The sequence below is a fragment of the Aphanomyces astaci genome (genome assembly GCF_000520075.1).
Source record: "Aphanomyces astaci strain APO3 unplaced genomic scaffold supercont1.51, whole genome shotgun sequence".
In the NCBI taxonomy this organism is placed as follows: domain Eukaryota; phylum Oomycota; class Saprolegniomycetes; order Saprolegniales; family Verrucalvaceae; genus Aphanomyces; species Aphanomyces astaci.
Genome location: NW_009798314.1, coordinates 372,707 through 395,464, shown reverse-complemented (window position 1 = coordinate 395,464; position 22,758 = coordinate 372,707). Strand labels below are relative to the sequence as shown.

Sequence of the window (22,758 nt, the reverse complement as noted above, 5' to 3'; positions counted from 1 at the left end):
GCGCTCATGGAGTTCTTCAACTTCAGGCCACAAGGTACGTCCAAAACCGTTTCGTTGGGACAAGTTTTCTTGAACGACTTCGGCAATTTTGGACTCACCCGTTTTGAGAACCAAAAACAATGGATACTTCACGCCATTCGAATCTGCTAACACCATTGATATTAGACGATCCTTTTCATGTCCAGAGCCGTTGATCCATACGGTCTTGGCGCCTTGTTGGTTAATTGTCTTTTTTGGTATGTATTCGTAGTTGATACCAGTTTGATCGGCATTGTAAATGGTTTCAACACCCCTTGTAGCTACAACGTCGCGAACGCGCGCTGAAAACTCGGCTAACTTCGCTTCTCCTTGTGCTAGGTCCGCTTGGCCAACACGGTTCTTGGACCGCATTGCAAAGCGCCAACGTTTCATGAAGCCTTGGATCCAAGCATTGCTGGCTTTGAAGTCGTTGCGACCAAAACCCAAGTCTCGGGCAACCTCAAGCGCGCGTGATTGCAGCAACAGATTGCTTACGGGGATCCCTTCCGAACGCAGTTCGTTGACCCAGTCAGCCACGCCTTCCTCAGTAGCCTTGTCCAATGTGGTGGAAGTTCCTTGTGGTCGCATAGATTTTTTTAAGTCTATTGGACGGTTCTTGCGTGGGGTTCCACTGAGTCCTGGGAAGTAGGTGTCGAGCGCATCATTTATTAATATGTCTCTTGCTGCATTGATAATGCAATGTTTCTTCGCGACTGAGTAGGATGTAGTCTTGAACAAAGGCACCTTCCGGGAAACCTTCTTGATGGACGGTCTCCCAGTCGCATTGCGATGGGCTACTGGGCGTGTCGTGTCGCGCGGCATGAATGCAATTGACAACAAAATTTCGCGCGCACATGGCACTCAATTTAATTCTCGTATCTTGATATTTATTCTTTATGAGAGGTGACTCGTTATACCTGCAAATTTGAATATTGTATTGTATTGGATTATACAGTTTTCCAAAGTTCCCACTTAACAAATCAACTACAGTACCTACAACACTCGATCTGTACTAACGTTAGTACTGTACGTGGAGCACTACAACTACACGATGTATAGTATATATATACATCCATTTCACATCCTAATACGGGATTCATCGTGATGAACTGGTGGTTGTGCTGCGTAAGTTGGCCTGGTGCTGCAACTCGATTGGTTAGCGGCTGAAATAAAGTACGGGAGGCTGCGGGAATTGGTCATTTCGACAGTTTTATTAGTGAAACTGGTTGATCAGCACACGACACATACAACTTCAATTGGTGCAATATATTGTTAGATCGCGTAAGCCTTCAGAGGACCAGTTGCGCTTCACAATTGTCGGATCAGCGCGCTACCATTCCGGGAATGGAAGGCCCGCGAGAAATTCGAATCTATCCGGATAATAGTTCCGGAAGCGGGTGAGTTGGGTGACTTCATTCAAATGCACGTATTTTTATTCCTTGACATTCAAATGATAAAAATAAATATAGCATCATTGCTATGTTATGTTATAATTTATGACAAACAATGTTTGTCAACATATTGCTATCTTTGGAGAAATCGTCGTAACACCATATTTAGGCCAGTATAAGTGTATAACGATTGAGGGGATCAATGCGAAACTTTACATACACGGTTGTGACCTTATGTACTGCATGATGGCGTGTGATGGTAAACCAAATAGTGTTAGATGATTGCGATATTCATGAACAAAGTAAGCTATATTTTTCAAAAATGGAATGTTTGATGCTCCGATTCTTGCCCACTATTGTCCCAACTTAGTGAACTCTTATCAACTTCCATAGACACCATCGAAATCTACTTGCACGCGAAAGTTTATGGCATATCGCCCAACCATTGCTAAGAAATCGTTAGTCGAAGTCATGTACTTTCTCGGATGGTTAACAATGTTTGTCATAAATTATGACAAAGTTAACGTTAACTTAGGTTAACTTTGTTAAGTTATAATGTAATAATATAACTTTGAAATGTCATTTAAAAAATTAACTGTGTTTGTGCGAGAAAGTACGAAACCGCCGAATTGTCGATAAATGTTCGACGTCGACGAGCTGGACAACGAGGTGCGGCGTTCGGCGGACAGCAAGAAAGATGCTTCGGCGACGTCAGACGACAAACCGCGCCGATCCCAGTGATAGATGCTTCTAGCTATACTTGAAGCGTGATGGAACATTATGTTGTGTTGGCAAGGTTCATGGAATTCTCGTTGCTAGTAACTATCGCCTGTTCCCGCAGCCTCCGGTTGTTTTATTCTGCTGAAATGCACAACTTCGGTTTAGCGCTGTTTTATCTTCGATCGGGCTTATATTATTTTAAACGTTTGGTTCGTTACAGTTAACGCAGTTAAACAACGGGCAAATTACCGTACATGAAAAGCACAATAAGCTTAACGTTACTGTCAAAATATTTGGACCCATACGCTATTTACCTGTTATTCTTAATACCGATTGGTAAGAACTCGTTTCCAGAGGAAGATTGCCCACGTAGAGTTTCATTGGCTCATGATTTTGTCCCAAGAGTCGCTCGCAGCACATAGATGGCCGATGAGGTGCGAGCCGCAGCGCCGCCGCCTAGAAGGAAGAAACCATCACCCCCTCCGTCGAATCATGTTCCTTCAACCGGCGGTGCTAGTGTTCCCAAGCGGCTTTCACGTATCCTGAACCTCAACGAACTGCGCCTACAAACCGCTGGCAATGAAACCCCGCCGACGGGGACGTTAGGCGTCCACCCTCCCTCAGGCCCATCGGACAAAACGCTTCTGATCGATCGGATCTACGCCAAAGGAATCAAACGCACGTTACTCCAAGCGCAATTGTTCCCGCCCAAAAAAGAATCCGGCTCGAAGCTAAGTCCATTCACGTTACAGCCGCTTGTGCCGCCGCTGTCGACGGAAAAGTCCTTGGTACCACGTCGACCAGAGTCGAATCACACCACGCCATCGTTTCCGTCGGGAAACAAAGGGGCTCTGACACCTCGTCCAATGGTTCCTAAGGCGCCTTCGTCGACTCCAGCTTTGGCTGAAACATCGCCGCCGGTTCCGTTAAGCGCCCGGGATGCGTACTACCTCGACGGTCGCCGCCCGCAGGCCAAGAAGCCCAAGTTCGTGTCGCTGTCCGTTCCTGTCCCCCGACAGTCCGCAGAGCCCACCCGACCGCCAAACGACTCGTCCGTCCCGCCAACCCGAGCCCAACTGCTGCAGAAGTCCACGCAGCTGAAAACGTTCACGGAAAGCGTTGAAGAAAGCATCTTGACCAGGGGCGTGCCCAAAGATTCGTTCTTGTATCTCGTGAGTACTAGTTCTCGTCTTAAGCAGATCATGCTGTAGGATTCACATGGATTGGGTAGGTCCGGGCAGAAGACAACCCGTACAAACTCGTAGTCGTGGACCACGCGGCCATCAACGTGCACGACTACTACACGATGAGTCGGGCCGGCATCACCCACTTCTGCGACGGCGTGCCCGAGTTCACGTACCTCGAGACGTTCGAGCGGGAGCACTACATGTTTTCTTTGGTTCGTGAGATCCCGTTCTTCCAAAAATACCGCGTGTGGAAGCAGTTCCGGACGTGGAAGACCAACGTACGGGCATTCAAGACAGCGGTGTGCAAGCGCGTATTGACCCAGGACCTGTTCATCCTCCGGTCGAGTCTCCATGGGGCGCTCATGGAGCTGCGGACGCTGTGCTACAACATGGGGCTGCTTCGGGTCTTTACGATCGAAGCGCGGCGCACGTACACTTTGGTCGAGTTCTCCGAGCGCCAGCAAGTGCAGATGACCGACACCCAAACCCGAATCGGCGACTTTGTCAAGACGATCGTCGCGACCACCCACACGACGTGCAACGCGTTTCTGAGCGACTTTCTGCTGGCCAACGGGTTTGCCACCCCCGAAAAACTGCCGCCGAACCTGTCGTCCATTCTGGCGCTCATGGGGCAGAGCGCCTCGGCCGAAGACGAGTCCGACGTCCGGAACCCCGTGGATGCCCCGTCGTCAGCCGAGACCAAAGCCGTGTGGCAGAACGGCCGCGCGGTCACGTTCACGGAGCGCGCGGCCATGCGCACCCAGTGCCGAAAAATCACCAAGTTGATCCGGCTCGTCGAGTTCTTCGTTGTGGATTCGTTCATGCTGCTGGGCGTCATCTCGACCCAGTACTTGCTCGACGAAATGCGGCGGCTCGCGACTGTCTTGGCGGCAGACGTCAAGACCAAAAAGACCGCTTCGTCCTCCCAACCCACCCCCACCACCACTGCCGCCACAACAATACCTGGCAAACAAAAGCTCAAGCTGCACGCGGCGCCCCCGCCGGCCGCGACCCCCCTCTTCCGCGTGGAGATCCACCTCCACTTGCTCGCGGAACCAGGGTCGGATTCGTATAGATCGGACCTGTTGTTCACGCCTAGCTGCGACGAACTCCGAGCCGAGATGGAAAGCGTCGTGTTTTGCGGCCTCAAAGCTGCCACCAAGCGCGACCGCCTCATGAGCCACGGTGAGTTTGGGCCGTTCGTCAAGCCCTCATTAGACGAAATCTCCAACGGCGAGCTCTCGGCGGGACTGAATCTTGACATGATGGTGCTCGAGGACGCGCGGTTCCAGACCATGACTTCTGGCATCGGCGACTTGATCACGCAATCGTACGAAGACCTCGTCACGTTTACGCAATCCCTAGCCACGTTCCAAGACGAGTACATTGAGAACATGGCGTTCTGCCACGTCGCGTCCGACTTGGCCGACGTCGCCAACCTCGGCCGGTCGATTGACGATTTGAGAGATCACCTGGACAAGTACTCGGAGCAAATCGCTCGGTTCGATACGCTGGGGGACACGGCCGTGGTGGGGCTCATCCTGGCCGACTGCCGCGCCCTCAACGCCACGTTAAAGCCATCGCCCAGGCAATGCATGGACGCCCTCCACCTTCTCATTCCCACCATCGCCCAACACAAGGTACGTCCTCGTTAGTCATATTCCTTGGACTGGATTTGGCTTGGGAATAGTATTAACTACTAGATATGGGACTTGTAGAATGAAGACTTGATGTTGGAAGTGTCAAAGGCGAACGATGCGATTTCGTCGATCCCGACCACGGTGGACGAGTTCGCGCAAGCGTTGGCGTCGCTGCGAGACACTCAGTCGAAAATGAACGGCTTAGATGACCGCTACATGTTTTTGAAAATGTTGTATGGGCTCACGGACGAATATAAAATACGGGTAGTAACTACACATTCAAATATATATTGATAGATTGAAATTCTATTTGTGGGGTTTAGGTGTCGGACTTGGACTCAACCAATGCGTTTATGCTGGCGCAAAAGCGCGCCCAGCTCAAAACGTCGATGGATTTGCTGGACACGTCCACGGAAGCGTACACGGACAAGTTCTCCAAAGAGCTGGAAAAGAAGATTCCGAAACTCACCAGTCAAATCCAAGAGCGGTAAACTGCAGTGTTTTCAATACTATATCAAAATATCACATATTTTAGCTTTGACGAACTCAACGACGAGCGACTGGCGTCGATATCAAGCGACGCGGCGGAGATGCTGACGCTGCTCGAAGGCATCCACGACCGCCTGCTCGAGCACGAAACCACCAGCATCAAGTACATTGGGTTCCAGAAAACACTCGGGTTGGGCCAGAGTTCATTCGACGAGCTGGCTATTCTTCGCGAAGACTTGGAAGTTAAAGTGCAAGTGTGGAAAGCTACCAAGGACTGGGCAGCCCAAGCCGAGTTGTGGCGAGATACCACTTTCGCAGATGCCAACGTGACCTCATTGGAGGACAAAGTCGCCGCGTATTTCAAAACCACACTCAGTTGCGAACGATCTCTGCCTGGGAACCCCGTCGTCCATGCATTAAAGGAGGCCGTGGAGAGTTTCAAAGTGACGTTGCCGATTGTCGGGGATTTGCGGTGTCCGGCGCTACAAGATCGCCACTGGAAAGAGGTACTACATTCGGGGTTCCGGGGTTTCGGGGTTTGTAAACAATCACATGACTCTGATAGTTGACGGATGTCCTGCACTTTGACGTGATGGGCGATCCGAGCTTGACGCTGGGACGACTGGTGGACATGAAATTGCAAGAGTTTGCACCCAGTGTGAACCGTATCGCGACGGAAGCAACGCAGGAAAAGTTGCTCGAGAACTTGCTGGTGCGCATTTCCACCCTATGGGCCGACTTGGAGTTTGACATCAAGTCGCACAACGACCGCAAGGACATGTACGTCCTGGGCGCGACCGACGAGATCATCAGCGCGTTGGAAGAGAGCTTGATCAATATGAACACGATCCTCGGATCCCGCTACGTCGGGCCCATCCGCGACGACGCCGTGGCCCTGCACAATCGTCTCGTGTCTTTTCAGGGCAAGTGGAATTGATATTTTGAAGGCAAACTTAACGGTATAATATGGGGTAGAAACCGTGGACGAATGGATGGCGTGTCAACGGGAATGGGTGTACCTGGAAACAATATTTTCGGCGCCGGACATCCAACGCCAGCTGCCAGCGGAAGCGCAAATGTTTACAATTGTCAACACATTTTGGAAGGATTTGATGCTCAGGACCCACGACACGCCCAACTGCATGAAGGCGACGGCCGCCCCGGGCTTGTGCGATACCCTTTCCAAGCACAACCGTAGGTCGAATATCAATAGTAATTGGGTTGAACTCGTGTGTAGATTCCCTCGAAAAGATGCGCAAGTCCCTAGAAGACTACTTGGAAACCAAGCGGCAGGCGTTTCCCCGGTTTTACTTTCTCAGCAACGACGAATTGCTCGAGATCTTGGCCCATACGAAGGAACCCCACGCTGTCCAGCCGCACTTGTGCAAGTTGTTCGACGCGATTATGCGGCTCGAGTTCGGAGATGCTCACGGGTCGATCGATATTTTGAGTATGAACTCGAGCGAGGGGGAGAGGGTCCCGTTTGGCCGCAACTTGAAAGCCCGGGGGAACATTGAGGACTGGCTCAATGCTGTCCAAGTCAACATGACCACGTCGCTGCATCGATCCATGAAAGGTAGATAAAACCCCGAAAATACCCCGACATTCACTGGTTTTTGTGTCAGCGTGCGTGGGTGACTATGAGCCGTCGCAGCGTGACAGCTGGATCTTTCTCCACCCGGCGCAGTGCGTGGCGAGTGTCACGTACATGGTATGGGCCAAGGAGTGCGAGGGGGCGTTCGGCCTGGCCGGGGGGCTGGAGAAGTGGCACAAAACGATCGTGGCGCAGCTGGGGGGGCTCACGCGGCTCATCCGGTCACCGCTGACCAAGCTGCAGCGGTGCATCGTCACGTCCTTAGTCACGACGGACGTGCACGCGCGAGACATCGTCGACGAGCTGATCCAGCTCAAAGTGCACGCAACACATGACTTTAACTGGAAAAAACAGCTGCGGTACATGTGGGATGTAGACTTAGACGACACGCTGATCCAACAGTCAAATGTGAGCATTCGATATGGGTACGAATACATGGGCGCGTGCTCCCGCCTGGTGATCACACCGTTAACGGACCGGTGCTGGATGACCATCACGGGCGCGTTCGACCTCAAGCTCGGGGCGTCGCCGTCGGGACCCGCGGGCACAGGCAAGTGAATCTATTTGTCGGGGTATCGGGGTTCCGGGGTTTCGGGGTTCAAAGTGAATATTTATTGATGTCATTAGGCAAGACGGAAACGTCGAAAGACTTGGCCAAAGCGCTGGCGATTCAGTGCATTGTGTTCAACTGCTCGGACCAGATCGACTACAAGATGATGGCAAAGCTGTTTTGTGGGCTGTCGCAGTGTGGCTGCTGGACGTGTCTGGACGAGTTCAACCGCATCGACATCGAAGTGCTCAGTGTAATTGCTCAACAACTCATGATCCTTCGGCAGGGGCGACTAGCTGGCACGACTGAGTTGTGCTTCGAAGGCCGAACGATTTTACTTCAAGACCATCACGTGATAGTGACTATGAACCCGGGGTATGCAGGAAGAACCGAGTTGCCTGACAACCTCAAGGTAGGGCCATCGCTTTGGATCAATTGTTGCTTCGTTAAGTAATATGGAGTAGATCTGCTTTCGACCGATCTCGATGATGGTGCCAGACTACAGCCTGATCGCAGAGATCATGATGTTCTCTGAGGGGTTTGATAATGCCAAGGACCTGAGCAAGAAAATCACAAAATTGTACAAGCTCTGCTCCGAGCAGCTGAGCCAGCAGACGCACTACGACTTTGGCATGAGAGCCGTCAAGACGGTGCTGGTCATGGCGGGGGGCATCAAGCGCCAGCAAGCCAACAGCAACTCCAACGCAGCAGCTGCCCCCAGTGAAGAGCTTCTGCTCATCCGGGCGATAAGAGAAGCGAATCTGCCCAAGTTCGTCGACGATGACCTCGCCCTGTTCCTCCTCATCATCCGCGACTTGTTTCCGAACGTACAAGTGCCGGAAGCTCAGGCCAGTGTGCTTGAAGAAAGCATCGCTCAGCAGAAACGGCAAATGGGGTACATTGGCCTATTCTTTACAAATAGATGAATAGGAATATGGATTGATATGTATAAAAGGCTCCAAGACGTGCCGGCCCTCACAAGGCGCGCCGTGGACCTGTTCGAGACGCTCCAAGTGCGGTCGGGGGTCGCCTTGACCGGACACAGCGGCAGCGGCAAGACCACCTGCTACACACTGCTCAAGAATGCCATGGGCGACTTGCGCGAGGACAAGCAGAGCGCGGACCGCCGATTCCAGCGAGTCACTATCAACGTCCTCAATCCCAAGTGCATTTCACTGGGCGAACTGTACGGCAGTTTCCACCCGCTCACACATGAGTGGAAGGATGGCCTCGCGTCGTCTCTCATGCGCACCATCATCTCCGACAACTTGGTTCTCTCCTTCTTATTTGGCTCACGACCTCAGCTTATACATGCATACTTCTAGGAAGGAAATACCGGCCAAGACAAAGAAGTGTTTCCATGGCTCGTGTTCGATGGCCCCATCGACGCGCTGTGGATTGAAAACTTGAACACGGTCCTAGATGACAATATGACGTTATGTCTGGCCAACGGCGAGCGCATCAAGCTGCTTCCGCGGGTAGGCTTTTCTTGTGACGATGTGATTCGGTGTTTCGGAGTTTCGGGGTTATCCTCATTCATAAACATTGTAGATGCGACTACTATTTGAAGTATCCGACATGAACTCTGCGTCTCCCGCGTCTGTGTCCCGGCTGGGAGTGCTCTACTTCTCCGACAAGACGCTGGGCTGGCGGCCGTATGTGGACACGTGGCTAAACGAAATCTTTGGCAGTTCCGACCAAGACCCGAAATACGCTTCCCCCAAACTGCGACCGCGACTGACCAAGCAGCTGGAAACGTTTCTGGACGCGCCGTGGATCTATTCGTTTCCCCTTCCGCTCCAGACGACGTTGCTCAGCTTGATTGTCAACGGCTGCGACTTGTTTGCAACGTTATTACATCGGCAGCAAAACTGGTTTCCCTCCGCCGACGCCGACAAGCAGCTCAAGTGTCTGGACATGCTCTTCGTGTTCGCCATGGGGTGGGCCTTCGGAGGCAACTTGTTCGAGCGCGACCAGCGCCAGTTCAACCAATTGTACATGGGCTGGCTAGGCGACAACAAGAGCCTCTTTGTACCTTCGCTCTTGCAGGTAATAATACCACTTCGGAGTTCCGGGGGTTCGGGGTTACAATTTGCTCTATTGTTTTGCAGGTTTGTGGGAAAAGCAGCGGGGGCGCGTCCAGCTGTGTCGGCACGGGGGCAAGTCGTAGCATGGCGTGCGTGTATGACTTTTCGATCGAGTTCGCTGAGCTGGCATGGAGCCACTGGGAGAACAGCGTCGCGCCTTTCACGTACAACATGCACACACCCGTGTTCAACATCACAGTGCCCACGGTGGACGTGACTAAGTACTCGCACCTGTACACGTTGCTCGTGGCGGCCATGAAGCCGGTCTTCTTGACGGGCGACACTGGCGCCGGAAAGACTGTGATTGCGCACTCGGTGCTGGATACGCTGGCCAGCTCTGGCGATGCCCACGGTACATCGCATTTGGATCAATTGGTGTTTCGGGGTTCCGGTGTTTCGGGTTTTGTGACTTGTCTTGTTTTGAGTAGGCCCGGGGGTGATCCCAGTGTACGTGCACTTTTCCGCCCAAACCACGAGCATGACCACGCAAAGCAACATCGAATCCAAGCTGATTAAAAAACGCAAGACGTTGCTCGGGGCACCTGTGAACCACAAGGTGGTTGTGTTTGCCGACGACATCAATTTACCCGCGGCAGACGTATACGGCACCCAGCCGTGCATTGAGTTGCTAAGACAGTTGCTCGACCACAAGGGCGTGTACGACCGTGAAAAGTACTTTTGGAAAGACGTGTCGGACACGGTAATCACCGCCGCCGCTGGGCACCCCGGTACATACTCGACTTATATAAACCGAAAATTCAACAAAAGTGTTGATATATAAACCCCGAAACCCCTGTAGGCGGCGGTCGACAAGCGCTCAGTCAGCGATTCATGAAGCACTTTACCGTATTTTCCCTTCCAGCCGGCAACGACGACGCGATGCGCGTGATCTTCAGTGCGGTGGTGCTGGGGCATCTGAATGCACTGAACAATGTATCCCCCGGGGTGCGCGATGCCACCGTTCAGATGGTGGACGCGACCATCAGTTTGTATGGCGCCGTGTCGGAGGAGCTGCGGCCAACGCCGTCGCGGTGTCATTATTTGTTCAACTTGCGCGACGTGGTCAAGGTGTTTGCAGGCGTAGTGAGCATCCGTTCGTCCTTCTCGGTCGAGACCGCCGTTAAGCTGTGGATGCACGAGTGTCTTCGTGTGTTTTGCGACCGCCTAGTCTGCAAACCCGATCGAGTGTGGTTTACCACGACACTGGTGGGGTTAGTCAACAAGAGTTTCCGCATGGGATGGACCCACGACGCCATCTTTGGCTCGGAGGATGCGATTTCGGTGCTTTTTGGGTGCTACGGGACGGGTTCGGTCAAGGACTACGACGAGATCGCCGACATTGCCAGCCTCGAAGACTTGCTGAATTCGTTCGTGGACGAGTACAACAGCACCCACCCGACGCCGCTGACGCTGATCTTCTTCCGAGATACAATCATGCACGTGTCCAGCATGGCTCGGATCCTCATGCAACCTCGGGGAAACGCCATGTTGATTGGCGTGGGCGGGTCCGGCAAGCGGAGTCTGGCCAAGCTGGCAGCGTCCATCATGTCCCACGACTGCTTTGAGATCGAACTCACGCGGCAGTACGGCCGCAGCGAATTCCGCGAAGATCTCAAGACGTTGCTGGTCAAGACCGGCGTGAAAGGCAAAGACACGATGTTTCTGCTCACGGACACGCAGCTCATCTCGGACGAGTTTGTCGAAGACATTAACGCCCTGCTCAACGCTGGCGAGATCCCGCATCTGTTTACACACGAAGAGTTCGAAGCTGTGGTCAACGACATGAAGCCGGTACTCGCGCAGTTGTCCATCGAAGACACCCGCCAGCATGCCGAAACGACGTTTGTCCAGCGAATCCGGAGCCACCTCCACATTGTGCTGTGCATGTCGCCGGTGGGCGCCACGTTTCGCCGCTGGTGCCGGCAGTTTCCGTCGCTGATCAACTGCACGACTATGGACTGGTACGACGAGTGGCCGACCACCGCGTTGATGTGCGTGGCCGAGAGCTACCTCGTGGACGTGGTGCTGGCAGCGGAAGCGTCGCGCAGGGCGTTGGCCCATATGTTTGTGCAGGTGCATCTGAGCATCCATCGACACACGCTATTGTTCCATCAAGTGTTTCAGCGGCACGTGTATATCACGCCCAAAACGTACTTGGACTCGATCCGACTCTATCTGCGCATGCTCATGGAGAAGCGCCAGCAGGCCAAAGACGCCTTTGAACGGCTGAGCACTGGTGTCGTTAAGCTTGAAGACACTAATCGCATTGTGGCCGCGCTGCAGATTGAACTGACCAACTTGCAGCCAATTCTGGCCGCCAAGGCTGTCGAGGCCGAGGAATTGCTCAAACAAGTGTCCATCGACCAGAAAGAAGCGGCGGTCGTCGAGCAAAGGGTACGTTGTAGACTCCCATTTGACAGGGGTTTCGGGGTTCCGGGGTTTCGGGGTTTTCGTTTCATTCTTGACTAGGTGAGCCACGACGAAGCCATAGTAAAAGCGCAGGCATATGAAGTGTCGATCATTCAAGCTGACGCGTTAAAAGACTTGGAAACGGCCATGCCAGCTCTGAACGCCGCTGTCCAAGCGTTGGATTCACTGGACAAGAAGGACATCACCGAAGTCCGGAGCTTTGCTAAACCGCCTCAAATCGTGATTGTACGCAGACTTACATCCATCGTAAGGGTGATTTACCAGTGAATACATACATATATAGGTGGTCATGGAGGCGGTGTGCATCATGCTCGGGGAAAAGCCCGACTGGGACACGTCCAAGAAGCTGCTGGCCAAGTCGACGTTCATGCAGGAGCTCAAGGAGTACGACAAGGACAACATCCCGCCTTCGGTTCTCAAGAAGGTCCGGAAATACACCGACAGCCCCGAGTTCGCCGTGGACGAAGTGAAGAAGGTGTCCAAGGCCGCCATGAGTCTGTGCATGTGGATCCACGCCATGGACGTGTACTCGAGAGTTGTGAAGGAAGTAGGTCCGAAGCGCGATCGGCTCAACCAGATGAACGCCGTGCTCCAGGACGCCAACGGCAAACTTGCTACGAAACAAGCCGAACTCAACGCTGTGATCACGCGGGTGCGGGGGCTCCAGGCGCAATGCGACTTTGTCGTGGCCGAGAAAAAGCGCCTCATCATGGAGAGCGACTTGACTCGGGAGCGGCTGAAGCGCGCCGAGAAGCTCACAGTGGGCCTGGCAGACGAGCTCATCCGGTGGAAAGCATCGATGGAGGCGATGGTCAAGGACGAGGTCAACTTGGTGGGCGATGTATTTCTGTCTGCGGCATCGATCAGTTACCTGGGCCCGTTTGACTGCACGTTTCGAGCCAAGTTGACCAAGTTGTGGCTACTCGAATGCAACCAGTTGCTGCCGTGCACGACCAACTATAGTTTGTTAGAAACTTGCTGCGACTCGGTGCAACTTCGCGAGTGGCAGCTCCACGGCCTGCCCTCGGACACGGTATCGGGGGAGAACGCGATCATGCTGTTCCGCGGCGACCGGTGGCCGTTGCTGATCGATCCCCAGCAACAAGCGGCCAGCTGGATCAAACGCATGGAGCTGCCATTCAACCTCGAGCTGGTCAAGCTGCACGACAAGCAGTTGTTGCGAAACGTTGAAACGTGCGTTCGGGACGGCCGGCCGTTGCTCATAGAGGACGTTCAGGACACTCTGGACCCGGCGCTCGACACTTTGCTGCTGAAATCTCTCACCAAACAAGGCGGCAAGTACATGTTGCGCCTGGGGGATAAAGACGTCTTGTACGATCGCAACTTCAGGTTGTACATGGTCACCAAGCTGCCGAACCCACACTACCTCCCGGACGTGTGCATCAAAGTAAACATGATCAACTTCACCGTGACAAAGGAGGGTATATCATCGCCCCTTCTATTTGCCATCCTTTAAAAGTTGTAGTAGGCCTGGAAGATCAGTTGCTGGGCGATGTCGTGCGGAAGGAGCAGCCCGAGATCGAGCTCAAGAAGAACACGCTTTTGGCTAGTATTGCCAACGACCAGAAGCTCCTCCAGGCGATCGAGTCCAAGATCCTGCTGCTGCTGTCCACTTCCCAGGGCAACATCCTCGACGACCAAGTGCTCATTCACACGTTAGCCGAGTCCAAACAAACGTCTACGGTCGTGTCGGAGCGGCTGGCCGAGTCGGAGGTCACGCGGGCGGACATCTCGGACATCCGCAACAAGTACCGGAGTGTGTCCACGCGCGGGTCCATCTTGTACTTCGTCCTAGCCGACTTGGCGGCGGTGGACCCCATGTACCAGTACTCCCTCGAGTACTTCTCCAGTCTGTTCAACCAAAGCATGGACGAGTGCATTAAGAGCCCGACCGTGTCCATAGATGGTAGACTACCCCTCCTGATTGAAAGCCAGACGTTTCTAGTCTACAGAAATGTATGCCGGGGACTGTTTGAGTCGCATAAGCTGCTCTTGTCGTTCGTCATGGCGGTGCGGATTGCGATCGACGCGGGGGTGGTGACCCCCCCCGAGCTGTTGCTTTTGAACCCCGTGGCGGTCTCAACGGATGCATTGGCAATGCCAAAACACATAGGCATTGCTACGACGATGGCAGCAACTTGCTCAGCAATGGAAGGCATCCCAGCGTCCATGCAATTGTACCCACAAGCGTGGGCGAGTTGGATCGACCACGACAACCCGTACAAGGCCGAGATGCCCGACGAGTACGACGTCAAGCTGACCTCGTTCATCAAGTTGGCTCTGGTCAAAGCTCTCCGTCAAGACCGAGGCATTGTCAGTGTTGTGTCGTTCATTGGTGGATATTTGGGGTACGAATTACGCGTTACTTGAGTGAATTTAAAGTGAAAACGACGGATGTATAGGGCGCAATACACCAAGTCGCCTCCGTTTGCCATGTCGGATGTGTACGCCGACATGTCGAAAACGGTTCCGTGCGTGTTTATTCTGTCATCCGGGGCGGACCCGACCAGCATTTTGCACCGGTTTGCACAGTCCATGAACAAGGACGACCACCTCCACGTCGTGTCCCTCGGGTACAATGAACCCATTATTTTTCTGCCGGGGTTTCGGGGTTTCTCATTCATCCACGTGTTTGTGCATGTAGCCAAGGCCAGGGCGTGGTGGCGAGTGCGTTGATCGACCGGTGCTCTCAATCTGGCGACTGGGTGCTACTGCAAAACTGCCACTTGGCCAAATCGTGGATGCCCGCCTTGGAGAAGATCCTCCAGGGGCTTCGACTCGACCCGTCCGACGTCAACGACGCCTTCCGCCTCTTCGTCACGTCCTTTCCCGCGTCCTACTTTCCGATTTCGATCTTACAGTCTAGCGTCAAGATCACCAACGAGCCGCCCAAAGGCCTCAAGCCCAACCTTCTGCGGTCGTTCGAGATGGTTATCACAGACGACGCCCTCAGTCAATGCGCCAAACCCGCGTGGAAGCAGCTCGTGTTCGGCTTGTGCTTCTTCCACGCGGTGCTCCAGGAGCGCTCCAAGTTTGGGCCCATGGGGTGGACCCTTCCCTATCACTTCAACGACTCGGACCTGGAGACGGCACTGTCGGTCCTCCGGACGTTTCTCAACGAGAACGACCACATTCCGTGGGAAGCGCTACATTATGTGACAGGGGAAATCAACTACGGCGGCCGCGTCACAGACGAGTTCGATAGACGGTGCCTGGTCACCAACCTGCAGCGGTTCTACTCGCCCGTGATCTTAGACGACAATGGTCCCGCTAGGTTCTTTACTCGTTCGTCGGAGCTGTACTTTGCCCCAACACAGTGTCACACAGCGGTGGCCTTCCGTGACTTTATAGAGCTGTTGCCGTCGCATGACACGCCCGACCTGTTTGGGCTCCACGAGAACGCCAATATTGTCTTCCAGACCCACGAAACCAACGCCTTGTTCGTCACAGCCCTGGACCTGCAGTCCAGAGGAGCAACTTCAGCGTCGTCAGTCTCCCTAGTCGAAGACACCGGCGACGCCGCAGTGCTCCAAATCGCCGCTCAAGTGGACAGCCTCCTCCCAGCATTGCTCGGAAACGAACTTACTCCTCAAAGTGGGCTCGTGGTGGACTCGCTCGCGACGGTGCTCGGGCAGGAAATGGTCAAGTTTAACACCCTTCTTCGGGTGGTGCAGGTGTCCATAACGCAGCTGCAGCTGGCCGTCAAAGGCGTCGTGACCATGAGTGAAGGACTGGACTCGACGTACAAGAGCCTACTTCTACAGCAAGTTCCTCCAGAATGGCACAAGGTGGGCTTTGCCTCGTTGAAGCCCCTCGCGGCGTGGCTCGTGGACGTCGTGGACCGCGTCGAGTTCTTCCGCCAGTGGCTGCAGAACGGGTCGCCGCCCCCGACGTTTCCGTTGCCGTACTTTTTCTTCCCCCAGGGGTTTCTCACGAGCTTGCTCCAGAACCACGCCCGAAAGCACGTGTTGCCGATCAACACTCTCGAGTTTACCTTTGAAGTGGACCCGGCCGACTTGGCAGTAGTCGACGGCGCCATCGTCACGGGTACGTACGCCCTCATATAGTCAGTCTCCCATACAAGAGACCTAATACCGTGTAGGCCTGTTCCTGGAAGGCGGGCGGTGGGACAACCAACGCAAGCTGCTCTGTGATGCCAACCCGAATGAAATGCTGTCGGTGCTGCCCCCCGTCCACTTTTTGCCGTACGTTGTCACATCCGGGGACGCTCAGAGCGCTGGTCCGAGGTACGAGTGCCCCGTGTACAAGACCACCGCGAGGCGAGGTACGCTGTCCACCACGGGCATCTCGTCCAACTTCGTCATCTCCGTTCATCTCCCGTGCGAACATTCCGCCGCCTACTGGGTCCTCAATGGCACAGCGCTTATTGGAAACCTCAACCAGTAAAGTATCTAATAATACATATGCTGTCTCCAAGTGAGGACACATCACGCATGTTATAATAACTACACATGTACGAATTGATGGAAACGTGGGACCCCCGTCCTGCACTCCAACACGTCACGCTCCAAACACATTGCACACATGACTTAGAACGTAGTTAGTATTAAGGTTTCGGGGTTTCCTCGGCGGAATCGTCGGATGCTTCGTCCGAAATGTCTTGAGTTCGGCTGGTGTAGTATCAGGACCAAGCATCACGCTACGAAGCGTGGAAGCAGTCACTGGAGACTGTAGCTTTGTTGCGGACAGGTTCGTTCGGAACGTGCCACCGCCGTAATTCATCCTGGAGTTAGAAGGTCCAGTAGGGCCGTTTATAGCGGTTAAGAAACGTTGAATCCCTGGTTTTACAGCTTACGTTAACGGTGTAAATTGAAGTATAACTATGAAGAGGGTTTATCGAAAGGTGGAGGGAATTTGCTGGCATGGGCATTAACAGTTAGTTAAACACAACTGGGATGTTGATATTCGCGCTAACGTTAACTGTAAAGCAATTCAAAATGAGTCAATTTTCATCGTATGACTTGATATATCTCCAGATGTAATAAACGCGTTTTGAATACGTATTATCAGAAAAAACCCTCGAAGCTGTCGACGAATTTTACTGTTAATGCGAGGAAATGATCGCCAAATATTAAGGAATTGCCCTGTAGCTATTTTAATAACGTTAGCTCCAAAATACCGGGTGTATGGCATCACGAACTACTCCCATAACCCATGACTCTAATAGTATTTCACCATGGTTTCGGGGTTTCGGGGTTTTCTGTTCTGTGGTATCTACATCCAAATATGAGAATGTACAGTGCAGTGTGGATAGATGTGTTGTTCATGTCGCCAAGCTGAAGGAATGAATTATCATTCGAATAACAATGGTATTTCGGGGTTTCGGGGTTTCTACATTGCGTCACGACTCCGTGGCAAGGAAAGGGGGTCAACAGACCGATTACCTTGCACACTATTTAGCAAATGTTGTGTCCAAAAGGGCGGACGGCACTGCATGTACTAGTATTGTCTACGGCCACCGATGTGGGCTTGTTCGAGGCAAGCATAGACAGTCTGTTGATTCCTGCATTGATAAGATCCATCCCGAGCCAAACGAAGATACCAACTGGACATTTCTTGCCTCGTCCCATGCCTCTGGCTTGTTTAAACGCACTGTCACATATCGTTTAACGTACGTTAAATTGCGTTTGAAGCTGGAACAAGAATTAGACGCATTATGTTAAATGTTTAACACGTCGAACAACCAAGACCCTAAGCACTCACTAATTCGATCAGGGTATATATGTAACATCCGCACTTTGGGAAAAATAAGATACATTTAGGCCATAAGATCCTAATTGTATGGTTAGTTTTACTATAGGATAGATGAATCTTCCAAATTACATATGACAGTTCTGGTAGTGATTGAACCAGTGAGGTTGCATGTGACGGGCGTGCCATCAACGGACGGATCTCAAAAAACGACATAATCCGGATAAAAGGGGGCTGACAAACCCTCTGAAAGTGTGCTTCTTTACCGCCAGGCGTTAGCACATGATGCAACTCCAAGGAACATGAAGGTACAATATACAGCTGTATTAGTCTAAAAAACCCAGTCAATCGACTTGAGAGTATCTGGGGCAGTCGTGACGCTGGTACTTGGTCAAGCTTCAGGAGGGAAGATACGGTGTCCGGATAAATTGTTACTATCGTGGGATAATATTGCCGACCAGCACTTGAACGGACCAATCAGCATCGAGTACAGGGAACCAGCAACTGCCTCCTCGCACATTTTCAAATCCACCAACAGATATAAAAGATGTTGCCGACGACATCCAAGCGCATGTCGGCGGCGCACAAGCACCTGCTGGCGATGAAGATGGAGGGAGAGACAGTATTGTCCCCGTCCATGTCGTCTGAGTGGCGGAGCAAGTACCTCGAGAAGCTTCGCATCAATCCACACGTGACTAATGAGGTTCCTCGCGACGGGCGCGCCGACACCGACCCGTCGAACCGCCTCAGCGCACCGATCATGATCCCAACGAAGTCCCGAAGCACGTCGTTGGAAGACCTGACGTATAGCAGTCCGCACCGGCATACGTCGTGGGAATGTGCGTACAGTCCGCCAAGTGAGCGACCATCAACCATTGCGCGGTCGCCTGAGTGGGACATTGACCTCGACATTGGGCTCTTTCCCATGGGATCACCAGACTCGACGAGCAACAACAACAACGACAACGACGAAAACATGGACGAAGATGATCGAGACGTGCACCCGCATCATTCGGGGACGAGCGGAAGGCGGTGGCGGGGGTTTATTCCTCCACATCAACTGATCCAGCGCGACTGTTTCTCTCTCGGCGTGCAGCATCACTTCCGCAAACGACCCACCGGTGCGGCCGTCATTTAGATGCATCCTCTCGTTCCTATTTAACATGGTGTCAAGATGGGGTCCACATACGTTCTCTACAAGAATGCCACCTCCCACACTCCATTCTACTACGCAGTACTACCGGTAGTACTCACAGTCAAGAGCCACAGTAACGTTACTGTTATCATGTTATTACTGTGCTTTTGAGTGAAACTTCGTGTAACAGTTAGTGGCGTGGTTTCTCGATGGAATTTAAATCAATTTGATTGGCTACTTCAGTTGAGCTCAACATTATTAGCCAACCAAAACCTTTTCAACGAAATTCAACCAATCAGATCGATTGTGGATCGGTTTCGTCGGCGCGATTCGATTGCACCCCCTCCCCAATTTTGTATCAAAGCGACAAAATATCATTTTCACTTCAAAGTTGTCTTTATATCGGCTACATAATGGCGCAACTGCTGTCGCCCAATGGTTTCGGCGTTGGGGCTCGAGACGTGTTGGGCGTGGCTTTGGCCTCGCTCGGTTGTGATTGCGGCGGAGACTGGCGTTGCTTGCGTGGGCTGCTGCCGTTTGCACTGGCCATGGACGTGCTCGAGATGCCGAAATAGTCCACCAGCTGCGGGTCCTTGATGAGAAACCCCATGGACGTGGGGGACGCTGCCAGCGACTGGACGACGGCGAGCGACCGCTTGTCGGGGGTCACATTGGCGGCCAGCATCTCGAGCGCGAGGCTGGCCACGGCCGCTTCATTGCCTACGCCCATGTTCATATGAGTCTATATCTTGTTATGTTGATTCAAAATTGGAGTGGGATGGACCAAATCGGCAGACAATCGATATACGACCAATCAAAAGAATCAAGTAGCCAAACAAATCCACATCGAATTAGTGTGTGAATGAAATTAGTATGACACTGAATGATTTTTACATACAAAAGTCAGTACAACGAATCGATCGATAGATTTGGCGAAGAAGTCCAAATTTTGGGTAAAAACGACAATAAAAATGTATAGCAGAATCGGCACAACAATTGAGCCAATCCGATTGGAGGACACCATCATAACATCTAATTAGTGTATGAATTTAATTAGTGTGATTGGCATCCCTTCTACAGTACATACTTCAATGTACAAAATTCAGTACAAAGAATCCATCGATATGTTTGGCGAAAGTCTGAATTTTGGGTACAAAGAACACTATTGGTTCATAGTTCGCTGTACATACCGGATTTGGCGGCCGAGTACAGGCCCGTGTTGAATAGGCGCGAGTTCATAGGCTGGCTGCGCTTGAGAAGGTGAAACAGCGTCAGCGCCAGCGCAAAGTTGTTTGCGTTCTGACAAGCGTGGATCGCCGCCATACACGACGATTCGTTCGGGTCGACCAGGTTTTGGCCGGCCATGGCCAGGAACAGGTGGACGAGGCGCTCGGGGTCGAGGTCGTGGTCGCGACACTTGGCAAACGCCATCGAGAACCGCATGGGGTTCTCCAATGCGACACCGTGTGCGAGCGCAGAAGCCAAGATGGCCTCAATCAAGGCCAGTCGGCCAGGCCAGTCTTCAGGAGACCGCCAGTAGATGACGCCTATGGCCCACTGCACGCACTGGCTGGCGGCGTCTGGCTGGCGCTGGCACATGTCGGTCACGAGCTCGGGCGCCGATATGTTGGACGGGTGCGAGTGGAAGCGGAGGAGTTTCGTCTGCAGTTCGTGGCGTAGGCGGCCGTTGGGCACGGATTCCACGGCGGCCAAGAGATACATGACCTATGCAGATCAAGTCAAGAGGATGGAGGCTCGAGTATGGCGACGTACATCTTTGGACAGCACGCGGCCGTTGAATTGCCGGGTGCGGATGAGCTCGAACAAGCGCACGGCGCTGGAGAAGTGCTTGAGACGGAGACAGACGCGGATCATCGACACGTGCTGGTCCGTCTCGATGCTGGCGGCGTTCGCGTGCAGCCAAGACAGCACGGCGTTCGAGTCTTGGCGGTCCAGCGCGCCCGACTTGCGGATGGCGATGCTGTAATCGATACCAATAGATCGGTCCAGAGACAGCTGGAGGACGTCAAGAGCTTCTTTTGTGTGTTTTCCTCGGAACAGTTGGGCTACAACGTGCTCCAACGCGACTGGGACAGGCAGGTCGGTGGTGGGTTGCTGTAGAAGTGTGGCTGTCGCGTCGCTCGGATTCGTTCGAAACGACTCCAACAAAGCACGGATCTCAGGGCTCAACTGAGCAGCGGAAGGTGCCGTCGATGCTACTGTTGCCGCAGCCGCCGTTGTCGACGCAAAGTGCCGCCGGCCGCCGGCCGCCAAGCGTTGCACCAGCATGATGAGAATTATTGATGCACCTTGAGTGGTGGCTAAATGGACTGCATTGATTGGCCGACATCAAGTTTCAATAGGGATGTGTCTTGGGCAAATAACTTAGAGCATCTCCAACGGGAGTCCCTATATCGATGTCCCTATCCCCAAAACCTGTTACAACAGTGGTACCATCGAAGTTACGGATAATTTGGGGATGTATCCGGGTGTTTTTGTCCCCATTTCGCTCGGACGTCCCAATAACTGAACATTTTGGGGATATCCCCATAATTTGAGGACAAAATCACCCGGATAAGCCCCAAGTTATCCGTACTGTAACATGAAGTAACGGTACAACCGAAGTTTTGAGATATAGAGTTGGGATAGGGACCCGCGTTGGAGATGCTCTTAGGGCATTGCAGATACTTTAGGGCTATTCAAGACTTGGTCATACTTTAGTTGACATGTCAGTTGCGAAGAGAAAAAACCTGTAAATACTTATTCAGTCAATATATTATTTTCTACAATACCTCGTTCGTAAACTATACCCATGAAACTTTATAAATCCTGCATTGATTTGCAGAAAGGCGGCAAGTTGCAACAATAATGGCGCCAACTCAGCTCGATGGCCGACGCACTGGGCGTCCTAGTACCAAGCAAATCAAGCGAATGCCCAAGAAGCACAAGAACCTCTACCATACCTACGAGAAAAAGCTTCATATAATCCACTGGCGCAAAGAACATTCCATGGAGTCCGCCATCGACACGTTCTTCCCCGGTGTCGCGGGAGCCAAGCGCACTACAGTGTGGAAGCAGATCCTGCGCTGGGAATCACAACGGGGCCACATCACTATGGCTTGTTCCAAGGCTCGAACGCGGGACATGCGTACTCTACGCAAGCAAGGCGTATCTACAACGCTCACCCGTGTTGCAGAGGAAAACATTGCTCAATGGGTATCTGAACTTCGTGGAGATGGCATACCTGTATCGAAGGCTCTCCTCGCGTGCAAGGCAATGGATGTGGCGTTGGAACAAGGCTTAGCAGCGAACCAGTTCAAGGCAAGTCCATCGTGGATGAAAGGGTTCATGAAGCGATGGGGACTTGCGATCCGAGCGAAGACTCGCTCTGGCCAAGCGAACCTTGCTGATGGAGAGAAAGCTCTTGCCGAGTTTAAGACGTCTATTCGCAAGGTCATCAAGGACAATCGCATCGTCGAAGTATTCAATGCAGATCAAACAGGAATCAACTACGAGTACCTTCCAAAGCAAACGATGGACAACAAAGGTGCCAAGACTGTGTGGATCAAGGCGTCTGGTCACGACAAGGATCGCGTGACTGCTATGCTTCTGGCCGATTCCAAGGGAACGAAATATCCTCCGTTTTTGGTCCTGAAGAGTAAAGCATCAACAATCAAGGAAGTTGTTCAAGAAAACCTTACCCAACGTCACGGTTTTGGGCGTCAAGTTTGGAAGGAAATCGAAGACCTCGAAGCCAATTTCCCCCTCCAAATCTATGGGAACC

The 22,758-nt window shown here is 52.7% G+C and overlaps 4 protein-coding genes across 4 annotated transcripts in view; 3 read left to right on the top strand and 1 right to left on the bottom strand.

The window, feature by feature from the left end:
* Positions 1-2,533: 2,533 nt before the first annotated feature.
* Positions 2,534-16,534, top strand: H257_13888 (hypothetical protein; the record flags this gene model as incomplete). The annotated part of the gene is made up of 23 exons (XM_009841575.1): positions 2,534-3,301; positions 3,361-4,956; positions 5,035-5,220; positions 5,280-5,443; positions 5,492-5,951; positions 6,011-6,368; positions 6,421-6,639; positions 6,683-7,021; positions 7,071-7,589; positions 7,667-8,001; positions 8,054-8,484; positions 8,545-8,860; positions 8,915-9,067; positions 9,141-9,638; positions 9,701-10,028; positions 10,105-10,404; positions 10,476-12,070; positions 12,146-12,331; positions 12,390-13,548; positions 13,596-14,475; positions 14,530-14,700; positions 14,772-16,174; positions 16,230-16,534. Exons 1-23 carry the CDS (start codon positions 2,552-2,554, stop codon positions 16,532-16,534), a joined length of 12,651 nt encoding a protein of 4,216 aa, XP_009839877.1. The 5' UTR covers positions 2,534-2,551.
* A 1,838-nt stretch (positions 16,535-18,372) lies between these two features.
* On the top strand, positions 18,373-19,139 carry H257_13887 (hypothetical protein). The gene has a single exon (XM_009841574.1). The coding sequence runs from the start codon at positions 18,387-18,389 to the stop codon at positions 18,975-18,977; it is 591 nt and encodes a 196-aa protein (XP_009839876.1). The 5' UTR covers positions 18,373-18,386; the 3' UTR covers positions 18,978-19,139.
* A 186-nt stretch (positions 19,140-19,325) lies between these two features.
* Positions 19,326-21,342, bottom strand: H257_13886 (hypothetical protein). Its single transcript, XM_009841573.1, has 3 exons — positions 20,748-21,342; positions 20,165-20,699; positions 19,326-19,694 (listed from the first exon to the last, which is right to left on the bottom strand). The coding sequence occupies exons 1-3, from the start codon at positions 21,261-21,263 to the stop codon at positions 19,381-19,383; spliced, it is 1,365 nt and encodes a 454-aa protein (XP_009839875.1). The 5' UTR covers positions 21,264-21,342; the 3' UTR covers positions 19,326-19,380.
* Positions 21,343-21,723: 381 nt separating this feature from the next.
* The window catches only part of H257_13885 (hypothetical protein), a gene marked incomplete at its 3' end in the record, with an annotated part of 11,888 nt that continues 10,853 nt past the window's right edge, over positions 21,724-22,758 (top strand). Inside the window, exon 1 of the mRNA XM_009841572.1 lies at positions 21,724-22,632. Coding sequence (XP_009839874.1) covers positions 21,843-22,632 — 790 coding nt within the window. The 5' untranslated portion in view covers positions 21,724-21,842. The remainder of the gene's footprint in view (positions 22,633-22,758) is intronic.